The 21829-nt window shown below is 36.6% G+C and overlaps 1 protein-coding gene across 3 annotated transcripts in view; it reads left to right on the top strand.

Moving 5' to 3' along the window:
- Positions 1–869: 869 nt before the first annotated feature.
- The window catches only part of GRAMD2B (GRAM domain containing 2B), a 121861-nt gene continuing 100901 nt past the window's right edge, over positions 870–21829 (top strand). The window contains exon 1 of one of the 3 annotated variants that reach the window (XM_011710134.2): positions 870–1098. In XM_011710134.2, the coding sequence (XP_011708436.2) occupies positions 974–1098 (125 nt within the window). In that variant the 5' untranslated portion in view covers positions 870–973. The remainder of the gene's footprint in view (positions 1099–21829) is intronic. The other 2 variants (XM_011710135.2, XM_011710140.3) reach the window with 2 other exon arrangements.

Raw genomic sequence — 21829 nt, 5'->3', positions numbered from 1 at the left:
ACTGTGGAACAAATCCTTCCCTGGTGCTAGTAACGAAGGTGGAGGGACACTGATGTTTTCCTCGTGCATGAACATTTGTCGCATGAAGAAAGTCATTTTCTGAACTTATTTGTTAGCAAAATGCATATCTAGGTAACAATAATGACACATAATTGCAAATCTCTATTGCATACTCTCCTATGTATTTCATTCTAATCGTGTGAAATCAGCATAACAGATATCAAACAGAGCAGATTTGGGATCACCTGTGGTTGCCCAGCCAGCAAGGAACAGAGACAAATTTGAACTCTCGCCTCCTACTGTTAGTTTGTATTTGTTGTTGTTGTTTGAGTACAAGTCACAGCCTCCTGTAACCCAGCAAAATATGTAACCTGAATGTTGAGACTCCCTTGACTTTGTGTATATCACTTCCATAAGAACTCCAGAACTCTTCGAGTCCCAAGGACCAAGGAATGCAGCCTTGACACTGCTGTGCATCTGCCAAACACTGGCTGCAACACACAGTGTGCTGGTTATTTCCTGTGTGAGTACAGGCATAAAGCACATCCACATTGCTCACCCTGTCGGTCAGGCTCAGGTGGTTAGAAAAAGCATCCTGCTTTTCATGTTTAGATGCTGCCAGTCTCCGCACCTCACTGTTTTGTTTAGGTGTTTGCTTTTCCATGCTTTTCTGACTAAATTCAGATTTAGTGGTGTTCATCTTAGTGAACTAAAAGTTGAATTTCCCAAACACATTTATTTCTTTAGAGCAAATATAGGTAGGATGAAAACCGCCCTGTGTCACACTGAAATGTTACTCATTAACTGACTGTAAAAAAAATAGCCTCAGCTAGATTAAGAGTCACATGAAGAAAGAGCTTCCTGCAATGCAAGGACTGTGCAAAGCGGAAACACAGAGATTTTCATACTATTTGGGAGACTCAGAAATGAGCTTTTAAGGTTGTTCCTTGACTTGGGGATCAATAAGCGCACAATGGTGAAGAAAAGGCAGCCTTCTAGTGACACGATGTTCCAGTTTGAGACTCCGGGCAGCCCAAGGAAGGCCAACGTGGAGGCCCCACGCAGCTCCACAGACAGCCCCAGCTCGGTGTTCCTCAGGTGGGTACAGCCTGGGCCCGGCCATCCACATCTGTCCACCTGGTGGCCTCAGCTACCCAACTGGTGACCCTTGGAGAGCTCCCTTTTCATTCCCGGAGGTAGCGATCAGCCATGGGAAGAGAAGGTACAGCCTAGGCATCCTGACCAGTGGATTCGAAGGGGGTATATAATAAGGGATGTGCTCTTCTGAGCAAATAGAACTATTACTACTATTAAGGAAAAATAATTTTTAGTGCCTTCTGTAGTACTTTCTTAGTACTGGATAACTGGCCACTATGCAATTCCTCAATTCTTAACTTACTTTCAGGTTCATAGGAAGTGAAAACAAATCGTTTAACCCCAAATTGACTTTGGTATCAAAATTACCTGAACTATTATTAAAATAATAATTATTAAAATATCAAGATAATTGCCTTCTTTTTGCCTTTCCAATTTAAATTTAAAATAGTACCAACTGTGCTCTAGTTCAAGTATTTACTGAATAGTGATTTACAGCAGTTTTGGCCAATTTCAGAACATATTCATTTTAGCTATAAACCTCAATAACCAAATCAACACATTAATATCCACATCAACACCACTCTAATAATTACATATTTTTCATGAAAATTTATTTTTCAATGCTTTATTCATTTTATCTCATTATAATTATCTAGCAATTTATAGAATGTATAAACTAAGTATAAGTCAAAATCACATATTCAAAAGAAAGTTTTTTCATCCAACTTCCATGTAAACTTTAACATAATATTCATGTAAACTTCTCAGAATAACCCCCACACCCAAACTTTACTTTTTGACAGTACCATATCCAGAAATTCAAGAGTTAAGTATGATCCTTGTTTTCTTTTTAAAATTGTTTTAAATCATTTACACAAAAAGTACTTTAAATTATAGCTTTCAAAAATTTAATAGAAAACAAAGAAATTCCATTGTATTTAATTGCATTCACATATCAGAATGCCAGGTTATGAAAATAAATTAAATACTTTTAAAAAGAAGTTTTAGAGACTAAAAAAGTGAATGTGTGCAAATTGTTTCATAATATATCTATTTCCAAGTTACTTAATTTTTCTATCCATTATTAAAATGAATCTATCTTGCTTGCATTAGCAGTTGAGCAAGGGTATAATTCTGTGATTTAAAATGTAAAACTTAGGCGAACAAAGAACAAAGGGAATATATAAAAATAAAATAAAATGTAAAACTCATGCATTATTTCTATATTTCACTGAGCTTCAAGTGCCTCTGGAATTGCTTTGTCTGTGGAATCCATCTCTTAAGTAGACTGTCATGCAAATTCTTCTTTGGAGCTCGAGCTCTAACCAGGAGAAATTAAATCAAATCAAATCAAATCAAAATGTATCAACGAACAAATAAATATTAAAACAAATATAAAATACATAAAGCATAATTGAAATAAAATAAATATGATTTTCATAATTATAGATAAATAGAATAAAAATAAAATAAAACCTTCATCCACCTAAATTCAAGCCTCTTGTAAAAAAAGCTCCAGCCTATGTCACCTGCATATTTGAGTGTTCAATATCAAATTTCTATGTTAACATCTATAAGTGGATTTTTAAAATGTGTATTAGAATCAACCTAAAAATTTTTAATATATCTCTAAATAGGCATTGAAGGACTTTTAGTCTAGTTGAAAGATCTATTTAATGTATTGTGTAGAAAATCATTGAAAATACTTTATGGAAGCATTCAGGCACAAATTGGTTAAATCTTTGAGATAAAAAATAAGACCAGGTAAACACTTTCCTTTACCTTCTAAATAAGTATTGAGAATTTATGTGACTGTTTTAGTATCACATTATCCTTTCAATGAACTAGAGCTAATAAAATGTATTTGCAGATCAACAAGCCACTTCAAATAGGCACAGATACAATTTACACAGTGTTTTTATTCAATCACTCAATACAATAAACGTTTATTGAGTAATATTATATGCCAGGCTATGTAGAAGGCACAGAGGTTACAATCATAAGTGAGATAGACTTAGTCCCTGCTCTCATGGAGATTATTAGTTTAATGTTTAAGACAGGCCAAAAAATGAATGAATGCATATGTGCATACATAAATACATAATTCAAAAATTAATATGTTTTATAGGAAACAAAGCTGAGGCAGAGAGTAAGATAGAGAAAACTAATTTAGATGGGGTGGTAACTAAAGGACTCTCCAAGGAAGTGATATTCAGGCTGACTTAGAACCAGTCATCAAAAGACTGAGAAGGAGCGTGATTGCCCTGCAGTAGGGAAGATAGGGAAGAAGTCTAGAGGAACCCGCGGGGAGTGACACCCATGAAATCAGAGAGATAAACAGATGATGAGGGGGGTTGGAGTTCTATTCTAATTGTGACAGGAAGCCACTGAGGGTTTAGAAGAGTGTCATAATGTGACGTTCACTTTAAAAGAGCGCTCTGGCCCACTTGTGGGTTATTTCCAGTTGTCTGAGCATTCAAGCAATGCTACATCTTGCCCGTTTCCCCTGGTACACTGTGGAAGGGTGTCTTTAAGGTACCTACCTAGAGGAAATGCTCATCATAGATTATGAACATGATTAACTTTCTTTGCTAATGTCATTCTGTTTTCCAAAGTTCTGTGTCATTTACGCTGCCATCAGCAGTTATGCTGCTGCCTCAGCAACATTGGAATTGTCTGATTTTTTACTTTTTTCAATCTGGAAGGTGTGAAATGGTAACTCAATGTGGGTTTAATATATGTTAAACTAAGAGGAGGGACATCTTTTCAACATGTTTAGTGGTCTTTTTTGTTTTCTCTTCTCTAAAATGCCTGCTTATGAATTGATATCCCTTTTGGGGGGAAGAGGTCACTATCTTTTTCTTCTTTTGAGATAGTTTTTTTAAAATACTCCAGACACTGATCTTTTGATATATGTGTTGCAAGTATTTTATTCCAACATATGACTTGTCTGTTTGCACTCTCTATTATGTCTGAGTTATTTTAATTTGTCAATTTATTAATTATTTTCTTTATGAATTGTTTATGACTTAAGAAATCCTTCCATACCCTGAGGTCATAAGAACATATGTATTTTCTGCTAGGAGTATGTTTTTCTTTCAATCTAGGGTTCGTACTGTGTTTGGAACACATTTTCTTTTCTGGTATGAATTAGGGCATCATTCTAAGTTATTGCAGAGATAATAAATTGTCCCATATTATTTATTGAATAGACTGTCCTTTCATCACTAATCTGTAGTGTCAGCTCTGTCATACATCACTGTCTTAATTACTATCACTTTATATAAAAAAAAAAAACCTGCTAAGACAAGACTCCTCACCCAGTTCAGAAGTGTTTCGTTACATTGACCCTTTGTTCTTCCAGTTAAATGTTAGAATTAGCTTATCAAGTAAAACTGTTTTTAATGAAATTACATTGAGCCTATTGTTCATTGTTGAGAAAATTCAACATCTTTACAATGTTAAATATACCAATTCATAAACATGGTATATCTTTCCATTTATTTAGGTTTCCTTTAATGTCCTTCAATACAGTTTTAGAATATTCTGCATAAAGATCTTACACATCATGTTACGTTTATTCCTAGATATTTTATACCTTTGTTGTTATTGTAAATATATTTTACATTGTATTTTCTTTTGTCAATGTACAGAAATATAATTAGATTTCTAAATTGATCTTATGTTCAACATCCTTGCTAAACTTTTAATAATAAATCTGTAGACTCTAAGAGATTTTCTTTGTAGACAATAATATTTGAAATAATAAAAATTTTATTTTTACCTTTCCAAAATTTCCTCCTTTAAATTTTTTTTGCTTTATTACACAAGCAAGGACACTAGTATAATGTTGAGTAGATGCAATAATTCTAGACATCCTTGTATTCCTAATTTTAAAGGGAATGCTTTTAATATTTCAGGATTTATCAGTTGTTTTCAGATTAAAAGTTTCCTTCTAGTTAAAGTTTTCCAAGATGTTATTAAAGTTATTCAGTGCTTTGCCAGCCTCCATTGAGTTAATCCCCATTTGAAAATCTTTGACATTCATAATGTGCACAGTACCTCAAAATTCAAAATTTGCAGAAATCATTTCTCAAAATATACAGAACATTAAGCTGACTTGGAAAAATATGAATTGCTGTAACCTCTATAGGTAGTTGACTGGGAAAGGCTTTGGAATTAAGAGTTCCATAAATTAGTCACTCAGGAAATTTAAAAACTCGAAAACCTCTATTGGATCAAGAAGCTTTTGGAGATTTATTATGCAAATTAGCCATTAGGCAAAAGTGAAAGTTGCCAGTGTAGTTAGTGTGTAGAATAGGACACCGTGGCCTTTGGGAGTACAAACAAGGCCCAAGATGGGAACTGAAGAGGACAAAAATGAGGCAGAACTAATCGGAAATGTTAGGAGGGTGCTCAAAGTCCTTCTGTGTTCTGGGATGGGGACCACCCTAGGCTGCAGTCAACGAGAACCTTGGTGTCCAAGGCAGTCCCACAGTCACACTCATTATGCTTCCACTTAGTGGCTCCAATGCGTCTGTGTCTTCTCTATTCTAGCTGCCACCAGTGGGTAGGAGAGAAAATGTCTGCCCTTCTTTCCTTCTGCCCTCCTCTCTCAAGAGCTTTGTCTTTTCTTAGCCAACCCCACTTCTCCTGCTGTTACAAAAAGGACAGGAGCACTCTATGGTACCAGATGAACAGGAACACAGCAGACTCTGTGCCATGACCCATTTTCACTAGTCAACCCCATAGGCTCAGCCCCTGTTCACAAGAGTGGTATGTAGAGGCTGGAGTGGGGCCAAATCCTGGGAAATGAAGTTTCTTCTCCAAGAGCAGGGATGAGATGGAAGCATTCACAGGAAGCAGCACTGTTTTAAGGGGATATTTAATGGCATTAGTCTTCTGAGTGTGGAGCAGATATTTCAGCAAATGGGCGAGGTCGGGGCAGCAGGACCTGTGAACCCTGCAGAGCTTCACAGAGGAGAGTGAGGGGCAGGCTAAGACAGGAGGCAGAGAAAGAATAAATTGCACCAGGATGTAGTGAGACATGGCTATGGAAGTTAAAAATGAGGAGGTTAAGTCAGAGGACTAGGCTTTCTTAGGAGAGTTAGAATTTTCCCAGCAGGAAAGAATAAAATTCCCCAGCAACTGTCACTGCAAGGAGCGAAAGAACTTCTTGTCTCTTTCCCAAACTTCACCAGGTACTTCCCCACATTCAATATTTTCTCAATGCACATGTTCTATCTAGTTGCGAGGCTGTTGAACATGCTGCAAGTCCTCTTTGATGGCCTCAAAAATTCCTATGCCCTTTCAAGATGCACATCCTGGAAGGTCTAGTTTAAGCTCCGGGTAACTTCCCTGTGCTGCCCACACCCCCACTCTCGTCCCTCAGAACTAGCAACCTTTTCTTAATTGTTGGCACTATATCCTGTATTAACCACTTATCAGAATGTATTGCTGTCAGGATGTATTTATTACAAAGCCAATGCAACTTAAGCTTCTACCCTCACTTATAAGACAGCTTCTACTGTCCAAGGACTTGGAGGGCCACTAGTAAGGTGCGCAGATAGTCCTACATTCTTGAAAAATTCGCAGATAGTATTTCAACTGCAATTACAATTTCTGTCTCTTTCCACTCCTATTTTTCCTCTTTCAAACTTTTCCTCCGGTCAGATATGTAGCCAAAGGCATTTTTGGCATTCTGAACTAAGGGGAAGTTGTTCAGAGATACATTTAGTTTGGTATTTGTGGAATCTATTCATGTGATTTGCCTTCATTTCTATGTGCACATAAGTTATCACTGGCTGTATGGTATTGGAATGGCTTCCAGGAATACTCCTACCACCCTCTAAGCCAATATACCCTGCTCTGGGGCATGGTGCAGAGCCAAAGATGGGATCATGATATGAACATGGTGCCATGCATCAGAAGTGTGTGGGTAGTGGAAAAGAAAATGAGTTTGAAATGTACAGAACCAGAAACTAGTTTCTGACAAATTTTTCCAATCATCAGATATATAAATCAGCAGATATATAAATCAGCAGATATATAAATCATCAGATATATAAATATATGAAGTGGTAGATTCTATTCTTTTTATTGCCTAATCAACACAGTTCTCTCCTATTAGGACTATATACTCTATAATGCAGCTGATATAATTATACCAACCTTATTCTTTTTCTTTCTTTTTTTGGTGGTAATTGTGCATAATAGACTTTATCAGAATTCTTGTGTTTATAAGGCACAAACCCAAAATAATACTAAAAACACCCACTGCATTTGTGTTTGTGTCACATAGTAGATTATCATGACATTATCAAAACTGGGTTTGAATTTGAAATAAATCTTTAACCTATCAATATAAAGGTAAGTATTTTTTCTAGAGAAAAAAACTAAACCACGTTCTTTTCTCTTTACTGAAAATATTATGAAGTTGGTGCCATATGAAGAGATCGATGAGTATCAGCTATAAATTACAAGAAAATATCACAGAGTATGTCAGACAGTTAATTCATAAGAGCACTATATTACTTTTCTGGATTTGGAGATGTTTATGGAATCTGTAAACTCCAATTCATAATTTGATGTTTTCCTCATTTAAATGTATAATCACTTTCATGCCTAATTTCTTGTTCATACTTTTCTTAAAGAAGACTCTAAAATTGTATAAGCTTCAGGCCCATAAAACCTGGATCTGCCCTCTGATTATAACTCCTTCTAAGCCCGTGGTCTCCAACAGATCTGTTTTTTCTATTTGTAGAACTTGATACACACTGTGTACTTTGCAGCACTGAGTGAAGGAATGGATGTGGTTCTCCCAGCTAGGGGAATGAACTCCCAAGGGGAAAGGATGTTGGCTTGTGACTGCCTGTTATCAGCCCCTCATTTTTGGATATTTTGAAAATATTGTAGGAAAACTAATTTTACACAAATGATTTTGAGTAGTTTTTACTTTGCCAATGTTTTCAGACCACCAAAAATTGTTATTTTAAAAAATACACACTATTCAATTACCTATTCTATAATATTTGACTCACTTTTTTTTTTTTCAATAGATTTTTGGGAAATGGGTAGTGTTTGGTTACAACGATAAGTTCCTTAGAGGTGATTTCTGAGATTTTGGTGCACCCATTACCCCAGCAGTGTGCACTGTACGCAATGTATAGTCCTTTATCCCTCACCCCCGTCCCACCCTTTCCCCCAAGTCCCCAGAGTCCATCGTATCATTCTTAAGCCTTTCTGTCCTCATATCTTAGCTCCCACTTATAAGTCAGAACATACGATATTTGATTTTCCACTCTGAGTTATTTCACTTAGAATAATAGTCTCCAATTCCATCCAGGTTGCTGCAAACACCATTATTTCATTCCTTTTTGTGGCTGAGTAGTATCCCAAGGTAGATATATACTATATTTTCTGTATCCACTCATTGATTGATGGGCATTTGGGTTGGTTCCATATTTTTGCGATTGTGAATTGTGTTGCTATAAACATGTATGTGCAAGTATGTTTTTCATATAGTGACTTCTTTTCCTCTGGGTAGATACCCAGGAGTGGGATTGCTGGATCAAATGGTAGATCTATTTTTAGTTCTTTAAGGAATCTCCACACTGTTTGCCATAGTGGTGGTACTAGTTTACATTCCCACCAGCAGTGTAAAACTGTTCCCTTTTCACCACATCCACACCGACATCTATTATTTTTTGATTTTTTGATTATGGCCATTCTTGCAGGAGTAAGATAGTATCACATTGTGGTTTTGATTCACATTTCCCTGATCGTTAGTAATGCTGAGCATTTTTCGTATGTTTGTTAACCATTTGTATATCTTCTTTTGAGACGTGTCTATTCATGTCCTTAGCCCACTTTTTGATGGGATTGTTTGGTTTTTTTCTTGCTTATTTGACTGATTTCTTTATACATTCTGGATATTATCCTTGGTCAGATGTATAGATTTTGAAGATTTTCTCCCACTGTGGGGTTGTCTGTTTACTCTGCTGATTATTTATTTTGCTTTTCAGAAGCTTTTTAGTTTACTTAAGTCCCACCTATTTATCTTTGTTTTTGTTGCATTGGCTTTTGGGTTCTTAGTCATGAAGCCTTTGCCTAAGCCAATGTCTGGACGGGTTTTTCTGATGTTATATTCTAGAATGTTTATGGTGTCAGGTCTTAGAGTAAAGCCTTTGATCTATCTTGAGTAGATTTTTATATAAGGTGGGAGATGAGGATCCAGTTTCATTCTTCTGCATGTGGCTTACCAATTATCCCAGCACCATTTGTTGAGTAGGGTGTCCTTTCCCTACTTTTTGTTTGCTTTGTCAAAGATCAGTTGGTTGTGAGCATTTGGCTTTATTTCCGCATTTTTTATTCTGTTCCATTGGTTTATGTGCCTGTTTTTATACCAGTACCATGGTATTTTAGTGACTATGGCCTTATAGTATAATTTGAAGTCAGGTTATGTGATGCCTCCAGAATTGTTCTTTTTGCTTAGTCTTGCTTTGGCTATGTGGGCTGGTTCCATATGAATTTTAGGGGGTTTTTTTCTAGTTCTGTGAAGAATGATAGTGATATTTTGATAGAAATTACATTGAATTTGTAAATTGCTTTTGGCAGTATGGTCATTTTCACAATATTGATTCTACCTATCCATGAGCATGGGATATATTTCCATTTGTTTGTGTTGTCTATGATTTCTTTTCAGCAATGTTTTGTAGTTTTCCTTGTAGAGGTCTTTCACCTCCTTGGTTAGTTATATTCCTAAGTATTTTTTTTTTTTTTTTTTTTTTTGCAGCTATTGTAAAAGGGGTTGAGTTATTGATTTAATTCTCAGCTTGGTCACTGTTGGTGTATAGCAAAGCTACTGATTTGTGTACATTAATTTTGTATCTGGAAACTCTGCTGAATTCATTTATCTGTGTTAGGAGCTTTTTGGATGAGTTTTTAGGATTTTCTAGGCCTATGATCATATCACAGGCAAACAGTGACAGTTTGACTTCCTCTTTACCAATTGGGATGCTCTTTATTTCTTTCTATTTTCTGATTGCTCTGGCTGGGACTTTTAGCACTATGTTGAATAGAAGTAGTGAGAGTGGACATCCTTGTGCTGTCCCAGTTCTCAGGAAAATGCTTTCAACTTTTCACCATTCAGTATAATGTTGGCTAGGGTTTGTCATAGATGGCTTTTATTATCTTAAACTATGTCCCTTGTATGCCAATTTTGCTGAGAGTTTTAATCATAAAGGGATGCTAGATTTTGTCAAATACTTTTTCTTCATCTATAGAGATGATCATGTGATTTTTGTTTTTAATTCTGTTTATGTGGTATATCACATTTATTGACTTGTGGATGTTAAACCATCCTTGCATCCCTGGTATAAACCCACTTGATCATAGTAAATTATCTTTTTGATATACTGTTGGATTCAGTCAGCTAGTAATTTGTTGAGGATTTTCTCATCTATGTTCATCAGGGATATTGGTCTGTAGTTTTCTTTTTTGATATGTCCTTTCCTGGTTTTAGTATTGGGGTGGTATTTTCCTGTTCGACTACTCCTTTTATCATTGTGTAATGTCCGTCTTTGTCTCTTTTAACAGCTGTTGCTTTAAAGTTAGCTTTGTCTGATATAAGAATAGCTACTCCTGCTCACTTTTGGTGTCCATTTGCATGGAATATCTTTTTCCACCCCTTTACCTTGGGTTTATGTGAGTCCTTATGTGTTAGGTGAGTCTCTTAAAGACAGCAGATATTTGGTTGGTGACATCTTATCCATTCTGCCAATCTGTATATTTTAACTGGAGCATTTAGGCCATTTACATTCAACATTAGTATTGCGATGTGAGGTACTATTCTATTCGTTGTGCTATTCGTGGCCTGAATACCTTGGGCCATTGTGTTATTGTTTTATAGGTCCTGTGAGATTTATGTTTTAAAGAGGTTCTATTTTGGCATATTTTGAGGATTTGTTTCACTATTTAGAGCTCCTTTAGCTGCTCTTGTAGTGTTGGCTTGGTACTGGTGAATTCTCTCAGCATTTGTCTGAAAAAAGTATCTTTCCTTCATTTATGAATCTTAGTTTTGCTGGGTACAAAATTTTTGGCTGATAATTGTCTTGTTTAAGGATGCTAAAGATAAGACTCCCTTCTAGCTTGTAGGTTTTATGCTGAGAAATCTGCTGTTAATCTGAAAGATTTTCTTTTATTAGGTTACCTGATGCTTTTGACTCACAGCTCTTAAGATTCTTTCCTTCATCTTGAATTTAGATAATCTGATGACTATATGCCTAATCAATTATATTTTTGTGATGAATTTCCCACATGTTCTTTGAGCTTCCTGTATTTGGGTGTCTAGACCTCTAGCAAGGCCAGGGAAGTTTTCCTCAGTTATTCCCTCAAATATATTTTCCAAACTTTTAGATTTCTCTTCTTCCTTGGGAACACAAATTATTGTTAGCTTTGGTTGTTTAACATAATCCCAAACTTCTGGGAGGCTTCGTTCACTTTTTAAATTCTTTTTTCTTTGTCTTTGTTGGATTGGGTTAATTCAAAAACTTGTCTTCAAGCTCTGAAGCTCTTTCTTCTACTTGTTTGATTCTATTGTTGAGACATTCCCGTGTATTTTGCATTTCTCTAAGTGTGTCCTTCATTTCCAGAAGTTGTGATTGTTTTTTATTTAAGCTATCTGTTTCTCTGGAGATTTTTCTGACCATATCCTGTAACATTTCTTAAAGTTCTTTAAGTTGGTATTTACCTTTCTCTGGAGGCTCCTTGATTAGCTTAATAATCAACCTTCTGAATTCTTTTTCTGGCAATTCAGAGATTTCTTCTGGTTTGGATCCACTGCTAGTGAACCAGTATGATCTTTTGGGGGTGTTAAAAAATCTTGTTTTGTCATATTACCAGAATCGTTTTTCTGTTTCCTTCTCATTTGGGTAGACAATGTCAGAGGGAAGATCTGGGGCTCAAGGGCTGCTGTTCAGATTCTTTTGTCCCACCAGGTGATTCCTTCATGTGGTGCTCTCCTCCTTCCCCTAGGGATGGGGCTTCCTGAGAGTCAAACGGCAGTGACTATTATTTCTCTTCTGGGTGTAGCCACTCAGCAGAGCTACCAGGCTCTGGGCCGGTACTGAGAAATGTCTGCAAAGTGTCCTGTGTTGTGATCCGTCTTCAGGTCTCTCAGCCATGGATACCAGCACCTACTCTGGTGGCAGGGGAGCAAAGTAAACTCTGTGACTTACTTTTTAAATGAAGTTTTAAATTTCATGGAAATTTAATTTGGATGAATTCAGCTTAAAGTCCTCACTTTCATTAAAAGCTTTTGATTTTTTGAACAGATAAAAAGTTCAATCAGGTTCATTTATATGCTTTCACCTCTAAAGATATTTAGGCTTCATGTTTTATAAAAACAAAACCAGGCAAATGTAATTGAATTGAAGTTTCTAGTAGTTGCATCCTTGTGTAAATAGCACGGAGCCACATGGGGCAAATTGGGAAGCCCTGCCAAGAACCATGTAAGTGATGAATGAGTGCTGATATATAGCCCAGCAGTAACAACAATCATCTCTTCTATTTGCACAGTGCCTTACTCATGGGAACTTTTTATAGGCATTACTTTATAAACCTTGCTGGCCTTTGCTGTGATAGATGGATTACAGTTATTCTCTGCATTACTTAGATGAAGTAAGCAGGTAACAGAAAAAAAAAAAAAGTTTTCTGTTGTTGCTGTATGGCAAAACTATGCAAACAAATTAGTCCAGGTAGTACATATACAGCCAGATACATGACCAAAATAGCATTATCCAAGTTCATGGACAAATTTACTCACCCAGCTCGGCTTCAAATTATTTGGGCTATTTTCAAAAATCAAACCCACAGTCGAGGGTCATTTAATTCCATTTCTTTATCTCACTCAGGGTGACTTCTAGAGTGCCAGAGCGTACAAAGATTTCAGAAGTAGACCCGCTAACTCTTTGAAAGAGAATGTCAGGGAGAACTACGTGAGATTCCTAATTCTACACTGACTCATTATATGATTCTGTGGGCTTAAATGTTCTAATGCTAGTTGTGACTGTTACAGGACAACAAGGGAGATCCACAGAAAAAAAAAAATGGTATATTACTCATCACCCAGAGCTCCTAGAAGCTAGCAAATACATTCTTTCCTCTCTAGCCCTAATACCTAGCACATACAAAAAAACTACTTTACTAAAGCAGAATCTTGAGTGTATTCTTCAATAGATCTTAAATCTATTCTTCAAGAAGAATAGCTTCTTCTTGAGTAAATAAGGCTCAGATCTTGCTTCCAGGAGCTGAAATCTCTGTTGGTGACTGACACAGACCCAGGATACTATACAAGGCAGACAATGTATATACACTTTGAAAATTAAATTATGAGCCTAGCTCTCCAAACTATCACTTTCCACAACATGTTTCTTGCTCATCCTCATATTGCCATATTTAGATCTAGAAATAAACTGCACATTTCCAATGCTTAGTGCAACAAAATAAACATTACCTAATGTAAAAAACTAACAGCTGCCAGTATGATCCCAGAGAAAGGAAAGTTTCTATTTATTCCTTCAAATAGCCCCATAAGGGAAGGGTAATATTCCATGAGCAGGTCTCACTTCAAACATACTCCTGTGTGGAGGGAAAAGAAATCTGGAAGCAGGAATGGGGAAGTAGAACAGGTATCTTCAGTGATCTCACAGAGTTGTCCTTTGACCTCTTAAGGAGAATTATCTGTGACCCAGTCAGCTTCCCCAGTCATATCTGTTGCACTTCCTTGTGCTAAAGAAGTCCACACTCTATGCACGCAGTCTGGTTCAGGGCCTTTGCACCTTCTTTGCCTACAATACTCTGGCGGGGTAAATTCGGAGCTGTCCTTCAAACCTGGGCCAGGTATCACTGCCTTCAGAAAGCCTGCCCTGGCACCAATCTCCCTTTCTCTGTGCTCACATTGTGCCTTTTATTTATCTTCGGTGTAACATTCATTATACATTAAATTATACTTGTTTTATTTGTCCTTCTTCCTCACTGTGCTGCCTTTTGTTTCTAACCAATCACTGAGCACAGTCCTTGGCATAAAGTAGACAACGATAAATATTAGACGGATGAATAAATTTCAGGTAGGTCATGGATGAATGAAGACCTCCCCTGGTTGACAAGCGAGGCTGACCCTTGCTGGGAGTGCTGCTGACTTCACTCCAGGAGGGCTGAAGCTCAGCAGAACATTCAGGGCACACAAGTCACTAATATGCTCAATATAGGGAGAACACAGCAAGTGGCAAATCAAATGATACCGCACACCTTCTGATTCATAGTCCAGGAACTTTCCACTACTCCACAGGGATTTATTAATCAATCTGAATTGGGATTTGACTCTCAGCAATCCCAAATATTTTATTCTTGCAACTGGGAAAAGAGAGGGGAAAATTACACAACAAAAAGGACACCATGAGCAATACAGGCTGAAATTTTTACCTCCATAAATGTAAATGTAAATTAATTTGAGCTTAATTTCACATCGAATTCATTTAAGTTTAAAAATTAATTACAGTGAAGTTGAATTAAGTTACATATGAAAGAGATAAGCATTTACTTAAAGAAAACATCCATTTTTAATTTAATGTTCCCTTTCACATGACGCACACTTTCATATCTTCATGCTTCTGCTCTTATTTTCTCTGCACCGGAAATAACATTTTCCTCAAACAATACTTAGTCAAAAAGTATTTATTGTGTAATAAGGTACTAGAGATCCGTTGGTTTTGTGTAAAACCAGTGTGGCAAGTTCTTATGTTGCTTGTAGTCAGAGGAAGACAGGCATTAAAGAGGATTCTGAGTGTCTTGCATACTGAGAAGGCAGAGTAGAAGGCAGAGTAGAAGGCAGAGGGAGCAATGTGGGGGCAACCCAGTCCATGGAGTCAAAAAGCAGCAGTCTCTGAGGAAATGAAACAGAACATGAGACTGGAACAGAGGAAGAGGGAGAGGTAGAGTCCCATTTGCAGAAATAGCATTTGCTATTCTCTGTGGAGGAGAAAATACATTTCAAGTTACTGAAAGAACACTGGGTCTCTGGAGCAGAGAGAGGGAGAGAGGGTTGGAGGAAATGAGGTAAATCGCAGACACACTTTCCTCAAAGAGTAAACATGAAACTCCAAAGAGTAATTATCCCAAATTGTAAACAAAATAAAACTCTCCAGGATTAATATCATCCTATTTGTTTTTCTTTTAGAGATTGTATTCAGTTGACATAGACGCTGAGTTAGTAGTGACTCTTGTAATACGTCATCTTTTGGGGAAAAAAAAGATACTCATTTCTCTTGTGTACCTGTACATCACGATCACCACCCAGGATCTGTCTGCTGATCCTTGCGTGATTCCACGCTCTCCAATGTTCAAAGGCAAATCCAAATTCCAAATCGTTCATTGATATGAACATGAAATCCCCAAGGAGTGCTTCCCAAGCTGAGTAAGAATGATAAGGGTTAGATGAGTTGTCAATTGCTTCACAGTATATTATGCCAAATCTTAGTGTCTTAAACAATGAGTATGTGTTATCTTACACAGTATCTGTGGGTTCTGAATCTGGAAGTAAATTGGCTAGGTAACTCTGGCTCAGGGACTCTCATGAGGTGGACATTCCAAAGCTGAGAATACCAAGAAGGGCAATCACTGGGGACCATCTTGGAGGCTGGCCACCACAAAACTCTGAATATTTCTAATCTGAAAGGCAGTATTTGGTGAAAGGATATTAGTCTTGGAGTTACTTGGATCTGTATTTGAATCACAACTCTGCCACTTACTGCGCCACCTTAGCCCCGTTAACTAATCTTTCTAAATTCCAGCTTTCTCATTTGTCAGATGGGGCTAATAGCATCTAGCTTGTTGCACTGTTGTGAGGATTAGGTATGGATAATTATGGAGGCTGGCAAGTTGGAGGCACTGAAGAATTGTTGTCATTATAGCTACAACATAGGTGAATTGTTACTATAGAAACACAGTTGGAAGTCATTATCCACACAACCCTATGTCAAATTCTAAGGTTTTGTTTTACCTATTTGTTTTATCACCACCATACGTTCTTTTATAACCTAGTGAGAGACAAATAAAGGGAAAGAAAAGGTACATGAAGCTTTAAAAAAGTATTTACTTTTGTGTATTTGAATACATGTAAAAACCATAAGAACTTTAAGGGTCAAACTTGAAGAGTCAAAAAACTGTCAAGCTATTTCAGTTCTCCCATATGACTGAAGTCTATATTTTGATGACCTTAAGTAAACATGGACATAAATAAATAATAATAAAGAAAATAGAAAGGGAAAGAAAAACCACCAATACTGAGCTAAGTGGGTTTCTCAAAATTTTAACTCTTCTGAAAAAAAAATGGACTATCTCTTTTTATAAAAAGACAAGTTCTGTCTCAAGTCAAAATAAAACTTTTTTCCCAGCATTGCTACTGGTTTACAAGGCTAAACAAATGTTCTGTACTCAGGAATTTGAGAACTGTGCTTTGGCTTGGTTTTAAATGTCTCTGGGCTTTGTTTGTTTTCTGGAAATATAAGAATAAAGACACTAAGAGAAGATGGTTCTCCATCTTCTCTTATATATATGGAGAAATTATATATATATAATATATATATGTTTTATATATTATATATATATAATTTCTCCAAATTCATATGCTGAGAGTATAAGTGGAAAGGGCCCAGACCTGGCCCTGGCAGGCTTTTGTTTCCTATGGCAAAGCACTAAGTCTCTCTTTTTTCTCATCTCACAAATGGAGAACAAATTGTAAATAGAATTTTGCCAGACAATGGAGAAATAGAAAGAGAGAAAAAAATCAATGGAGATTATATATACACATACATTTATAAGCTCCTTCTGGGGAAAAATGAAGAATTGTCTTCAGGGACTATTTCATTCTTTTGGCATTTAAAAAAAAAATTTATATAGTCACTATCTGAAGTGCTACATTTACCATGAAGCTAACGAAGCTGAAACTTCAGAGTTTGTCACTTGAACGAACTTCTAATTCAATATTCATTGTTTGCACCTAATTTTGTGGGGTTTTTTATTAAAGAAACCCCACATACTATATTAGCTTCAGGCCATACAAAACTGAATCTGTCCCAGTTGCTGCCACTGTTAACTTAAAGATGCAATTTTCAGGCCGGGCACAGTGGCTCACGCCTATACTCTCAGCATTTTAGGAGGCCAAGGCGGGTGTATCACTTGAGCCCAGGAGTTTGAGACCAGCCTGACCAACATGGTAAAACCCCATCTCTACAAAAAATACAAAAATTAGCCAGGTGTGGTAGCTCCTGCCTGTGGTCCCAGCTGCTTAGGGAGTTGAGGCAGGAGTATCTCTTGAACCCAGGAGATTGAGGCTGCAGTGAGCCATATTCATGCCACTGCACTCCAGCCTGGGTGACAAAGCGAGCTCTTATCTCAAAAAATAAACAAATAAATTAATTAAATAAAGATGCTGTTTTCAACCAAGACAAATTTTCTAAATATTACAATGAAGATTTCATGCCAGTAAGTGAGGTTATTTACTAACATGTCATTTAACAAACCTATGCAAGAAGCTATCATGCTATGAAAGGTTTATACCATTTTGGAATCAATCATTGATTCCTGGAAAATATGAACATGAAATTTATTCCCTACACAAACATAACTGTTTTGGGAATATTCATCTTAATATAATGTAAGATGATCACATTGTATAAGCCATGTAATTCAGCACACTAGATTATACAACATATTTGTAATGTAGAATTTTATTTTCGAGTAAATTATGGATAAATGTGTATTTTCCTTGTTAAGAGAGAAAAAAAACCTATTGAATCCTTTATTTATCTATATTATTATATCCCACATTTGGGGGGTTTTGAAGAACTAAAGCTTCCAAAAATCCAAAAGTTACCCTAGAGGGTGGGGTTGGGGTGAGAATTGAAAAATTATCTATTAGGTACAATATTTACTATAAGGCTGATGGGCATGCCAGAAGTCCAGACATCTCCACTTGGCAATATATGCATGTAAGAAACCTGACTGGTACCTCCTAAATAGATAAAAATTTAAAAATACAAAACAACCCGAAGTGACTTTACTAACAATAATTCTTATTTGCATGGAGAAGTAGCATAGGATAGTAGTGAAGAGCCCAACTTCTTAGCCAGACTGCCTGCGTTCTAATGTCATCTATGTTACTTATCATGTTGCACTTTAGTTTGTTCTCCTGTTAAAGGAAGGCTGAAAGCTTCCCCCTCACAGGGTTATTGTAAGGATTAAAGGAATCACCTCATCTGTGAAGTGCTTAGAAAACTACCTAGCACATATGAGCACTATAAGTGTCACTTGGAATACCTTTGGCTGGTTTCTAACTTGGGCTGTCATCTCATATATTGCTTTATTAACCTGGATAATGATTTCGATCTTCTGTCCCACTGTCATTCTTCCATGAGCAGGGACACCTTGCTCCTAGTTCACCTCCTGAATTGCCACACTTGTACTGGAAGAAATTATATTGCTCATCCTTGTATCCTCCTAAAGTATTGCTTTTATAGTCTTCTATTCTTAGTAAGAGTCCCTAAATGTTTTTTTTTTAATTGCAAGTTAACACAGGAAAAACTAAAATAGAAAACTGTGTGCTTAAAATAAATGTTTCACAGCATAATATTATTATGTGTTTTTTCAAAAGATGTTTTAATATTTGTTAAATTGCGCTGGGTGCAGTGGCTCACACCTGTAATCCCAGCACTTTGGGAGGCTGAGGTGGGTGGATCACCTGAAGTCAGGAGTTCGAGACCAGACTGGCCAACATAGTAAAACCTCCTTCCTACTAAAAATACAAAAATTAGCTGGGTGTGGTGGTGCGCGCCTGTACTCCCAGCTACTTGGGAGGCTGAGGCAAGAGAATTGCTTGAACCTGGGAGGTGGAGGTTGCAGTAAGCCAAGATCATGCCACTGCACTCCAACCTGGGCAACAGAGTGAGACTCCATCTCAAAAAAAAAAAAAAGAAAGAAAGAAAATTGTTAAATTGTCCACATTGGGAAATATAACTGTGCCAATTGCTAACAAAGGGTTTTACTTTTGATGATGAATAAAGTAGTAAAATTTTAGGTTGAGTTGTTTATATAAAAATTACTGAAAGATGTCTTTAGAGTACATATAAATAAGCATATCTCTACTGGAAGGTGCCTCCTCATTTATTAGTCTACATGACACACAGGAATAGGCTGAACTGAGATGACTTGACTTTGAACTTTCACTGATATCTAGGTTTATAATAATAAAACAGAATGTGTTTATTGTGGCCCTAACCTGCTTCTGTACCCATGGACACCAAATGATTGAGACATGTATATAGAAGTTCTGAAGTCATGCTGTAAAGCAAGGTAAATATTTAACTGAACTATCAAGTGACTTTTCCTAAGGTCTTATATCCAACTGACGGGAAAGGAGTTTTGTTTGTTATTTTCTACATAGTTATATAAATGGCCATTAATTAATGATAAACAATAATAAGCGTCCAGCATGATGAAATGTACAGTTAGGCTGACACTACAGTTTTTTGGCCTAGGACTCTTCTTTAGACCCCAAAGAGGAATATCATTGTTGATTGCTGAAACCAGAAGAAATAAAATCATTCTGCTGTATATCTGTCAGGACTTTTTATGCTGCCAGAAAGTTATATAACCATAAGTAAAGTAATTTCAGCAGCCTTTCATAAATGCAGTTGGAAGAGTGATAACTTTAATTCTGCTAGGCAATTCTTGAGTTGGTCCAACTAGCTCCATAATCTCTTGATAAAATGATAACAACCTAACATTTACTCTCAGATGTCTTCTGTGTGCCAGACATCTCCTCCTAAACCCTTTTCACAAATTGGCTAATTTAAACTTCACAATAACCTTATGAAATAGGAACTATTATTACTCCATTTTCCATGTAAGAAACTGAGGCTTAAAAATATTCTGCCTAATTCCCGTATTAAAAGAGTTGAACTCTATATGAAAATTCTAAATTCCATACTCTAGCCACTTTACTGTACTCCAACTCCTCTCACCTTTAATTTCCATCCATCATATAGTAGCAGATTGCACTTAAAGATGTAGACCTCCTAATGTTAGTGGGATGATTTAAAATCTGGTATAGGAGTTAGATGGGGCACCAAAAGCATGAGTGAAAAAAAATGAATCAGTTGAGGTCAGGAGTTTGAGACCAGCCTGGCCAACATGGTAAAACCCCATTTCTACTAAAAATACAAAAATTAGCCAGGTGTAATGGCACACACCTGTAGTCCCAGCTACTCGGGAGGCTGAGGCAGGAGAATCACTTGAACACAGGAGGATCACATCACTGCACTCCAGCCTGGGCAAAAGTGGGAGACTCCATCTCAAAAAAAAAAAAAAAAAAAAAAAAAAAAAAAAAAAAACCCTGTACATGGTTATTTGCCAGTTATAGCTCAACAAAGCTGAAATAAAACCTGTCCAAATAACAATAACACTTGTACATGGATGTTCATAGCAGTATTATTCATAATAGCCAAAAAATGGAAACAATTCAAATGTCATCTACTGATGAATAGATAAAATAAAATGTGGTAGGTCCATGCAATGGAATATTATTTGGCAATAAAAAGGAATGAAGTACTATTATATGCCACAACACAAATGAAAGAAGCTAGTCATAAAAGGCCACATGATTCCATTTATATGAAGAATAGGCAAATCCATAGAGATGGCAGGTCAATTAGTTCCCAGGGACTGCAGGGAAGGAATGATGGGGATTGATTACTAATGGGTACAGGGTTTTTCGGGGAGGGTGTTGAAAATGTTCTAAAATTGGTGGGGAAAGTTACACAATTCTGTTTGTGGTATAAAATCACCAAATTTTACCCTTCAAAAGGGTGAATTTTGTAGTATAGTGAATTATATCTCAATAAAACTATTATTTTTTAAAAGGTAAGAAAGATACTTAAAAACCATTTCTTTCTTGGAAGTTCATATTCTGTAAGTACAAAGTAAGTAAATAATTTTTCCATGACTAAATTGGCTTGATGATTTTCAAAAAGATTGACACGCCTTTGCTAAACTATATCTTCTGGATCCATATTTTATTTGACATTTAACTTTTCGAAAACACTTCCCTTTTCTCTTTTCACTAAAATTGTGTAACACTACAAAAGGAATGTATCAGGATGAGTACTGCAAGAAAAGGGGCTGTGCTCCCCAAGACCACCCACACTCAGAGATTCACTAGAAGGACTCATAGAACCCAGTATCACTGGACTCATGGCTAAGATTTCTTACAGTGACATAGTAAGGTGGATCACAGGGGAAAGACACAAGTGGAGTCTGCAGGAATCCATGTACAGGCTTCCTTAGGCTCTTTCCCTCCCGTGATGGGGCACATTTTTGCACCAGCAACAAAAATGTAGCAATATGTGTGCAATATTTCTGCCCATTAGCAACTCAGAACCGAATGTTTTTATTGGAGGCTGGTCACACAGGCACTCTCTGTCCAATACATACCTCGAATTTGAACTCCCAGAATGAAAGCAGGGGTTCAACATAAATCCTATTATTTGCATAGTTTAGACAAGTGATCCTCAACCTTTTTGGCACCTGGGATTGGTTTTGGGGAAGACAATTTTTCTTCCACGAAATTAAAGTTCTTTTTCTTTTTTAAAATTATTTTTCTTTCACGGGAGGGTGA

This window comes from Macaca nemestrina, chromosome 6, assembly GCF_043159975.1.
Source record: "Macaca nemestrina isolate mMacNem1 chromosome 6, mMacNem.hap1, whole genome shotgun sequence".
Lineage (NCBI taxonomy): Eukaryota > Metazoa > Chordata > Mammalia > Primates > Cercopithecidae > Macaca > Macaca nemestrina.
This window is presented reverse-complemented; position numbering and strand designations above follow the sequence as displayed.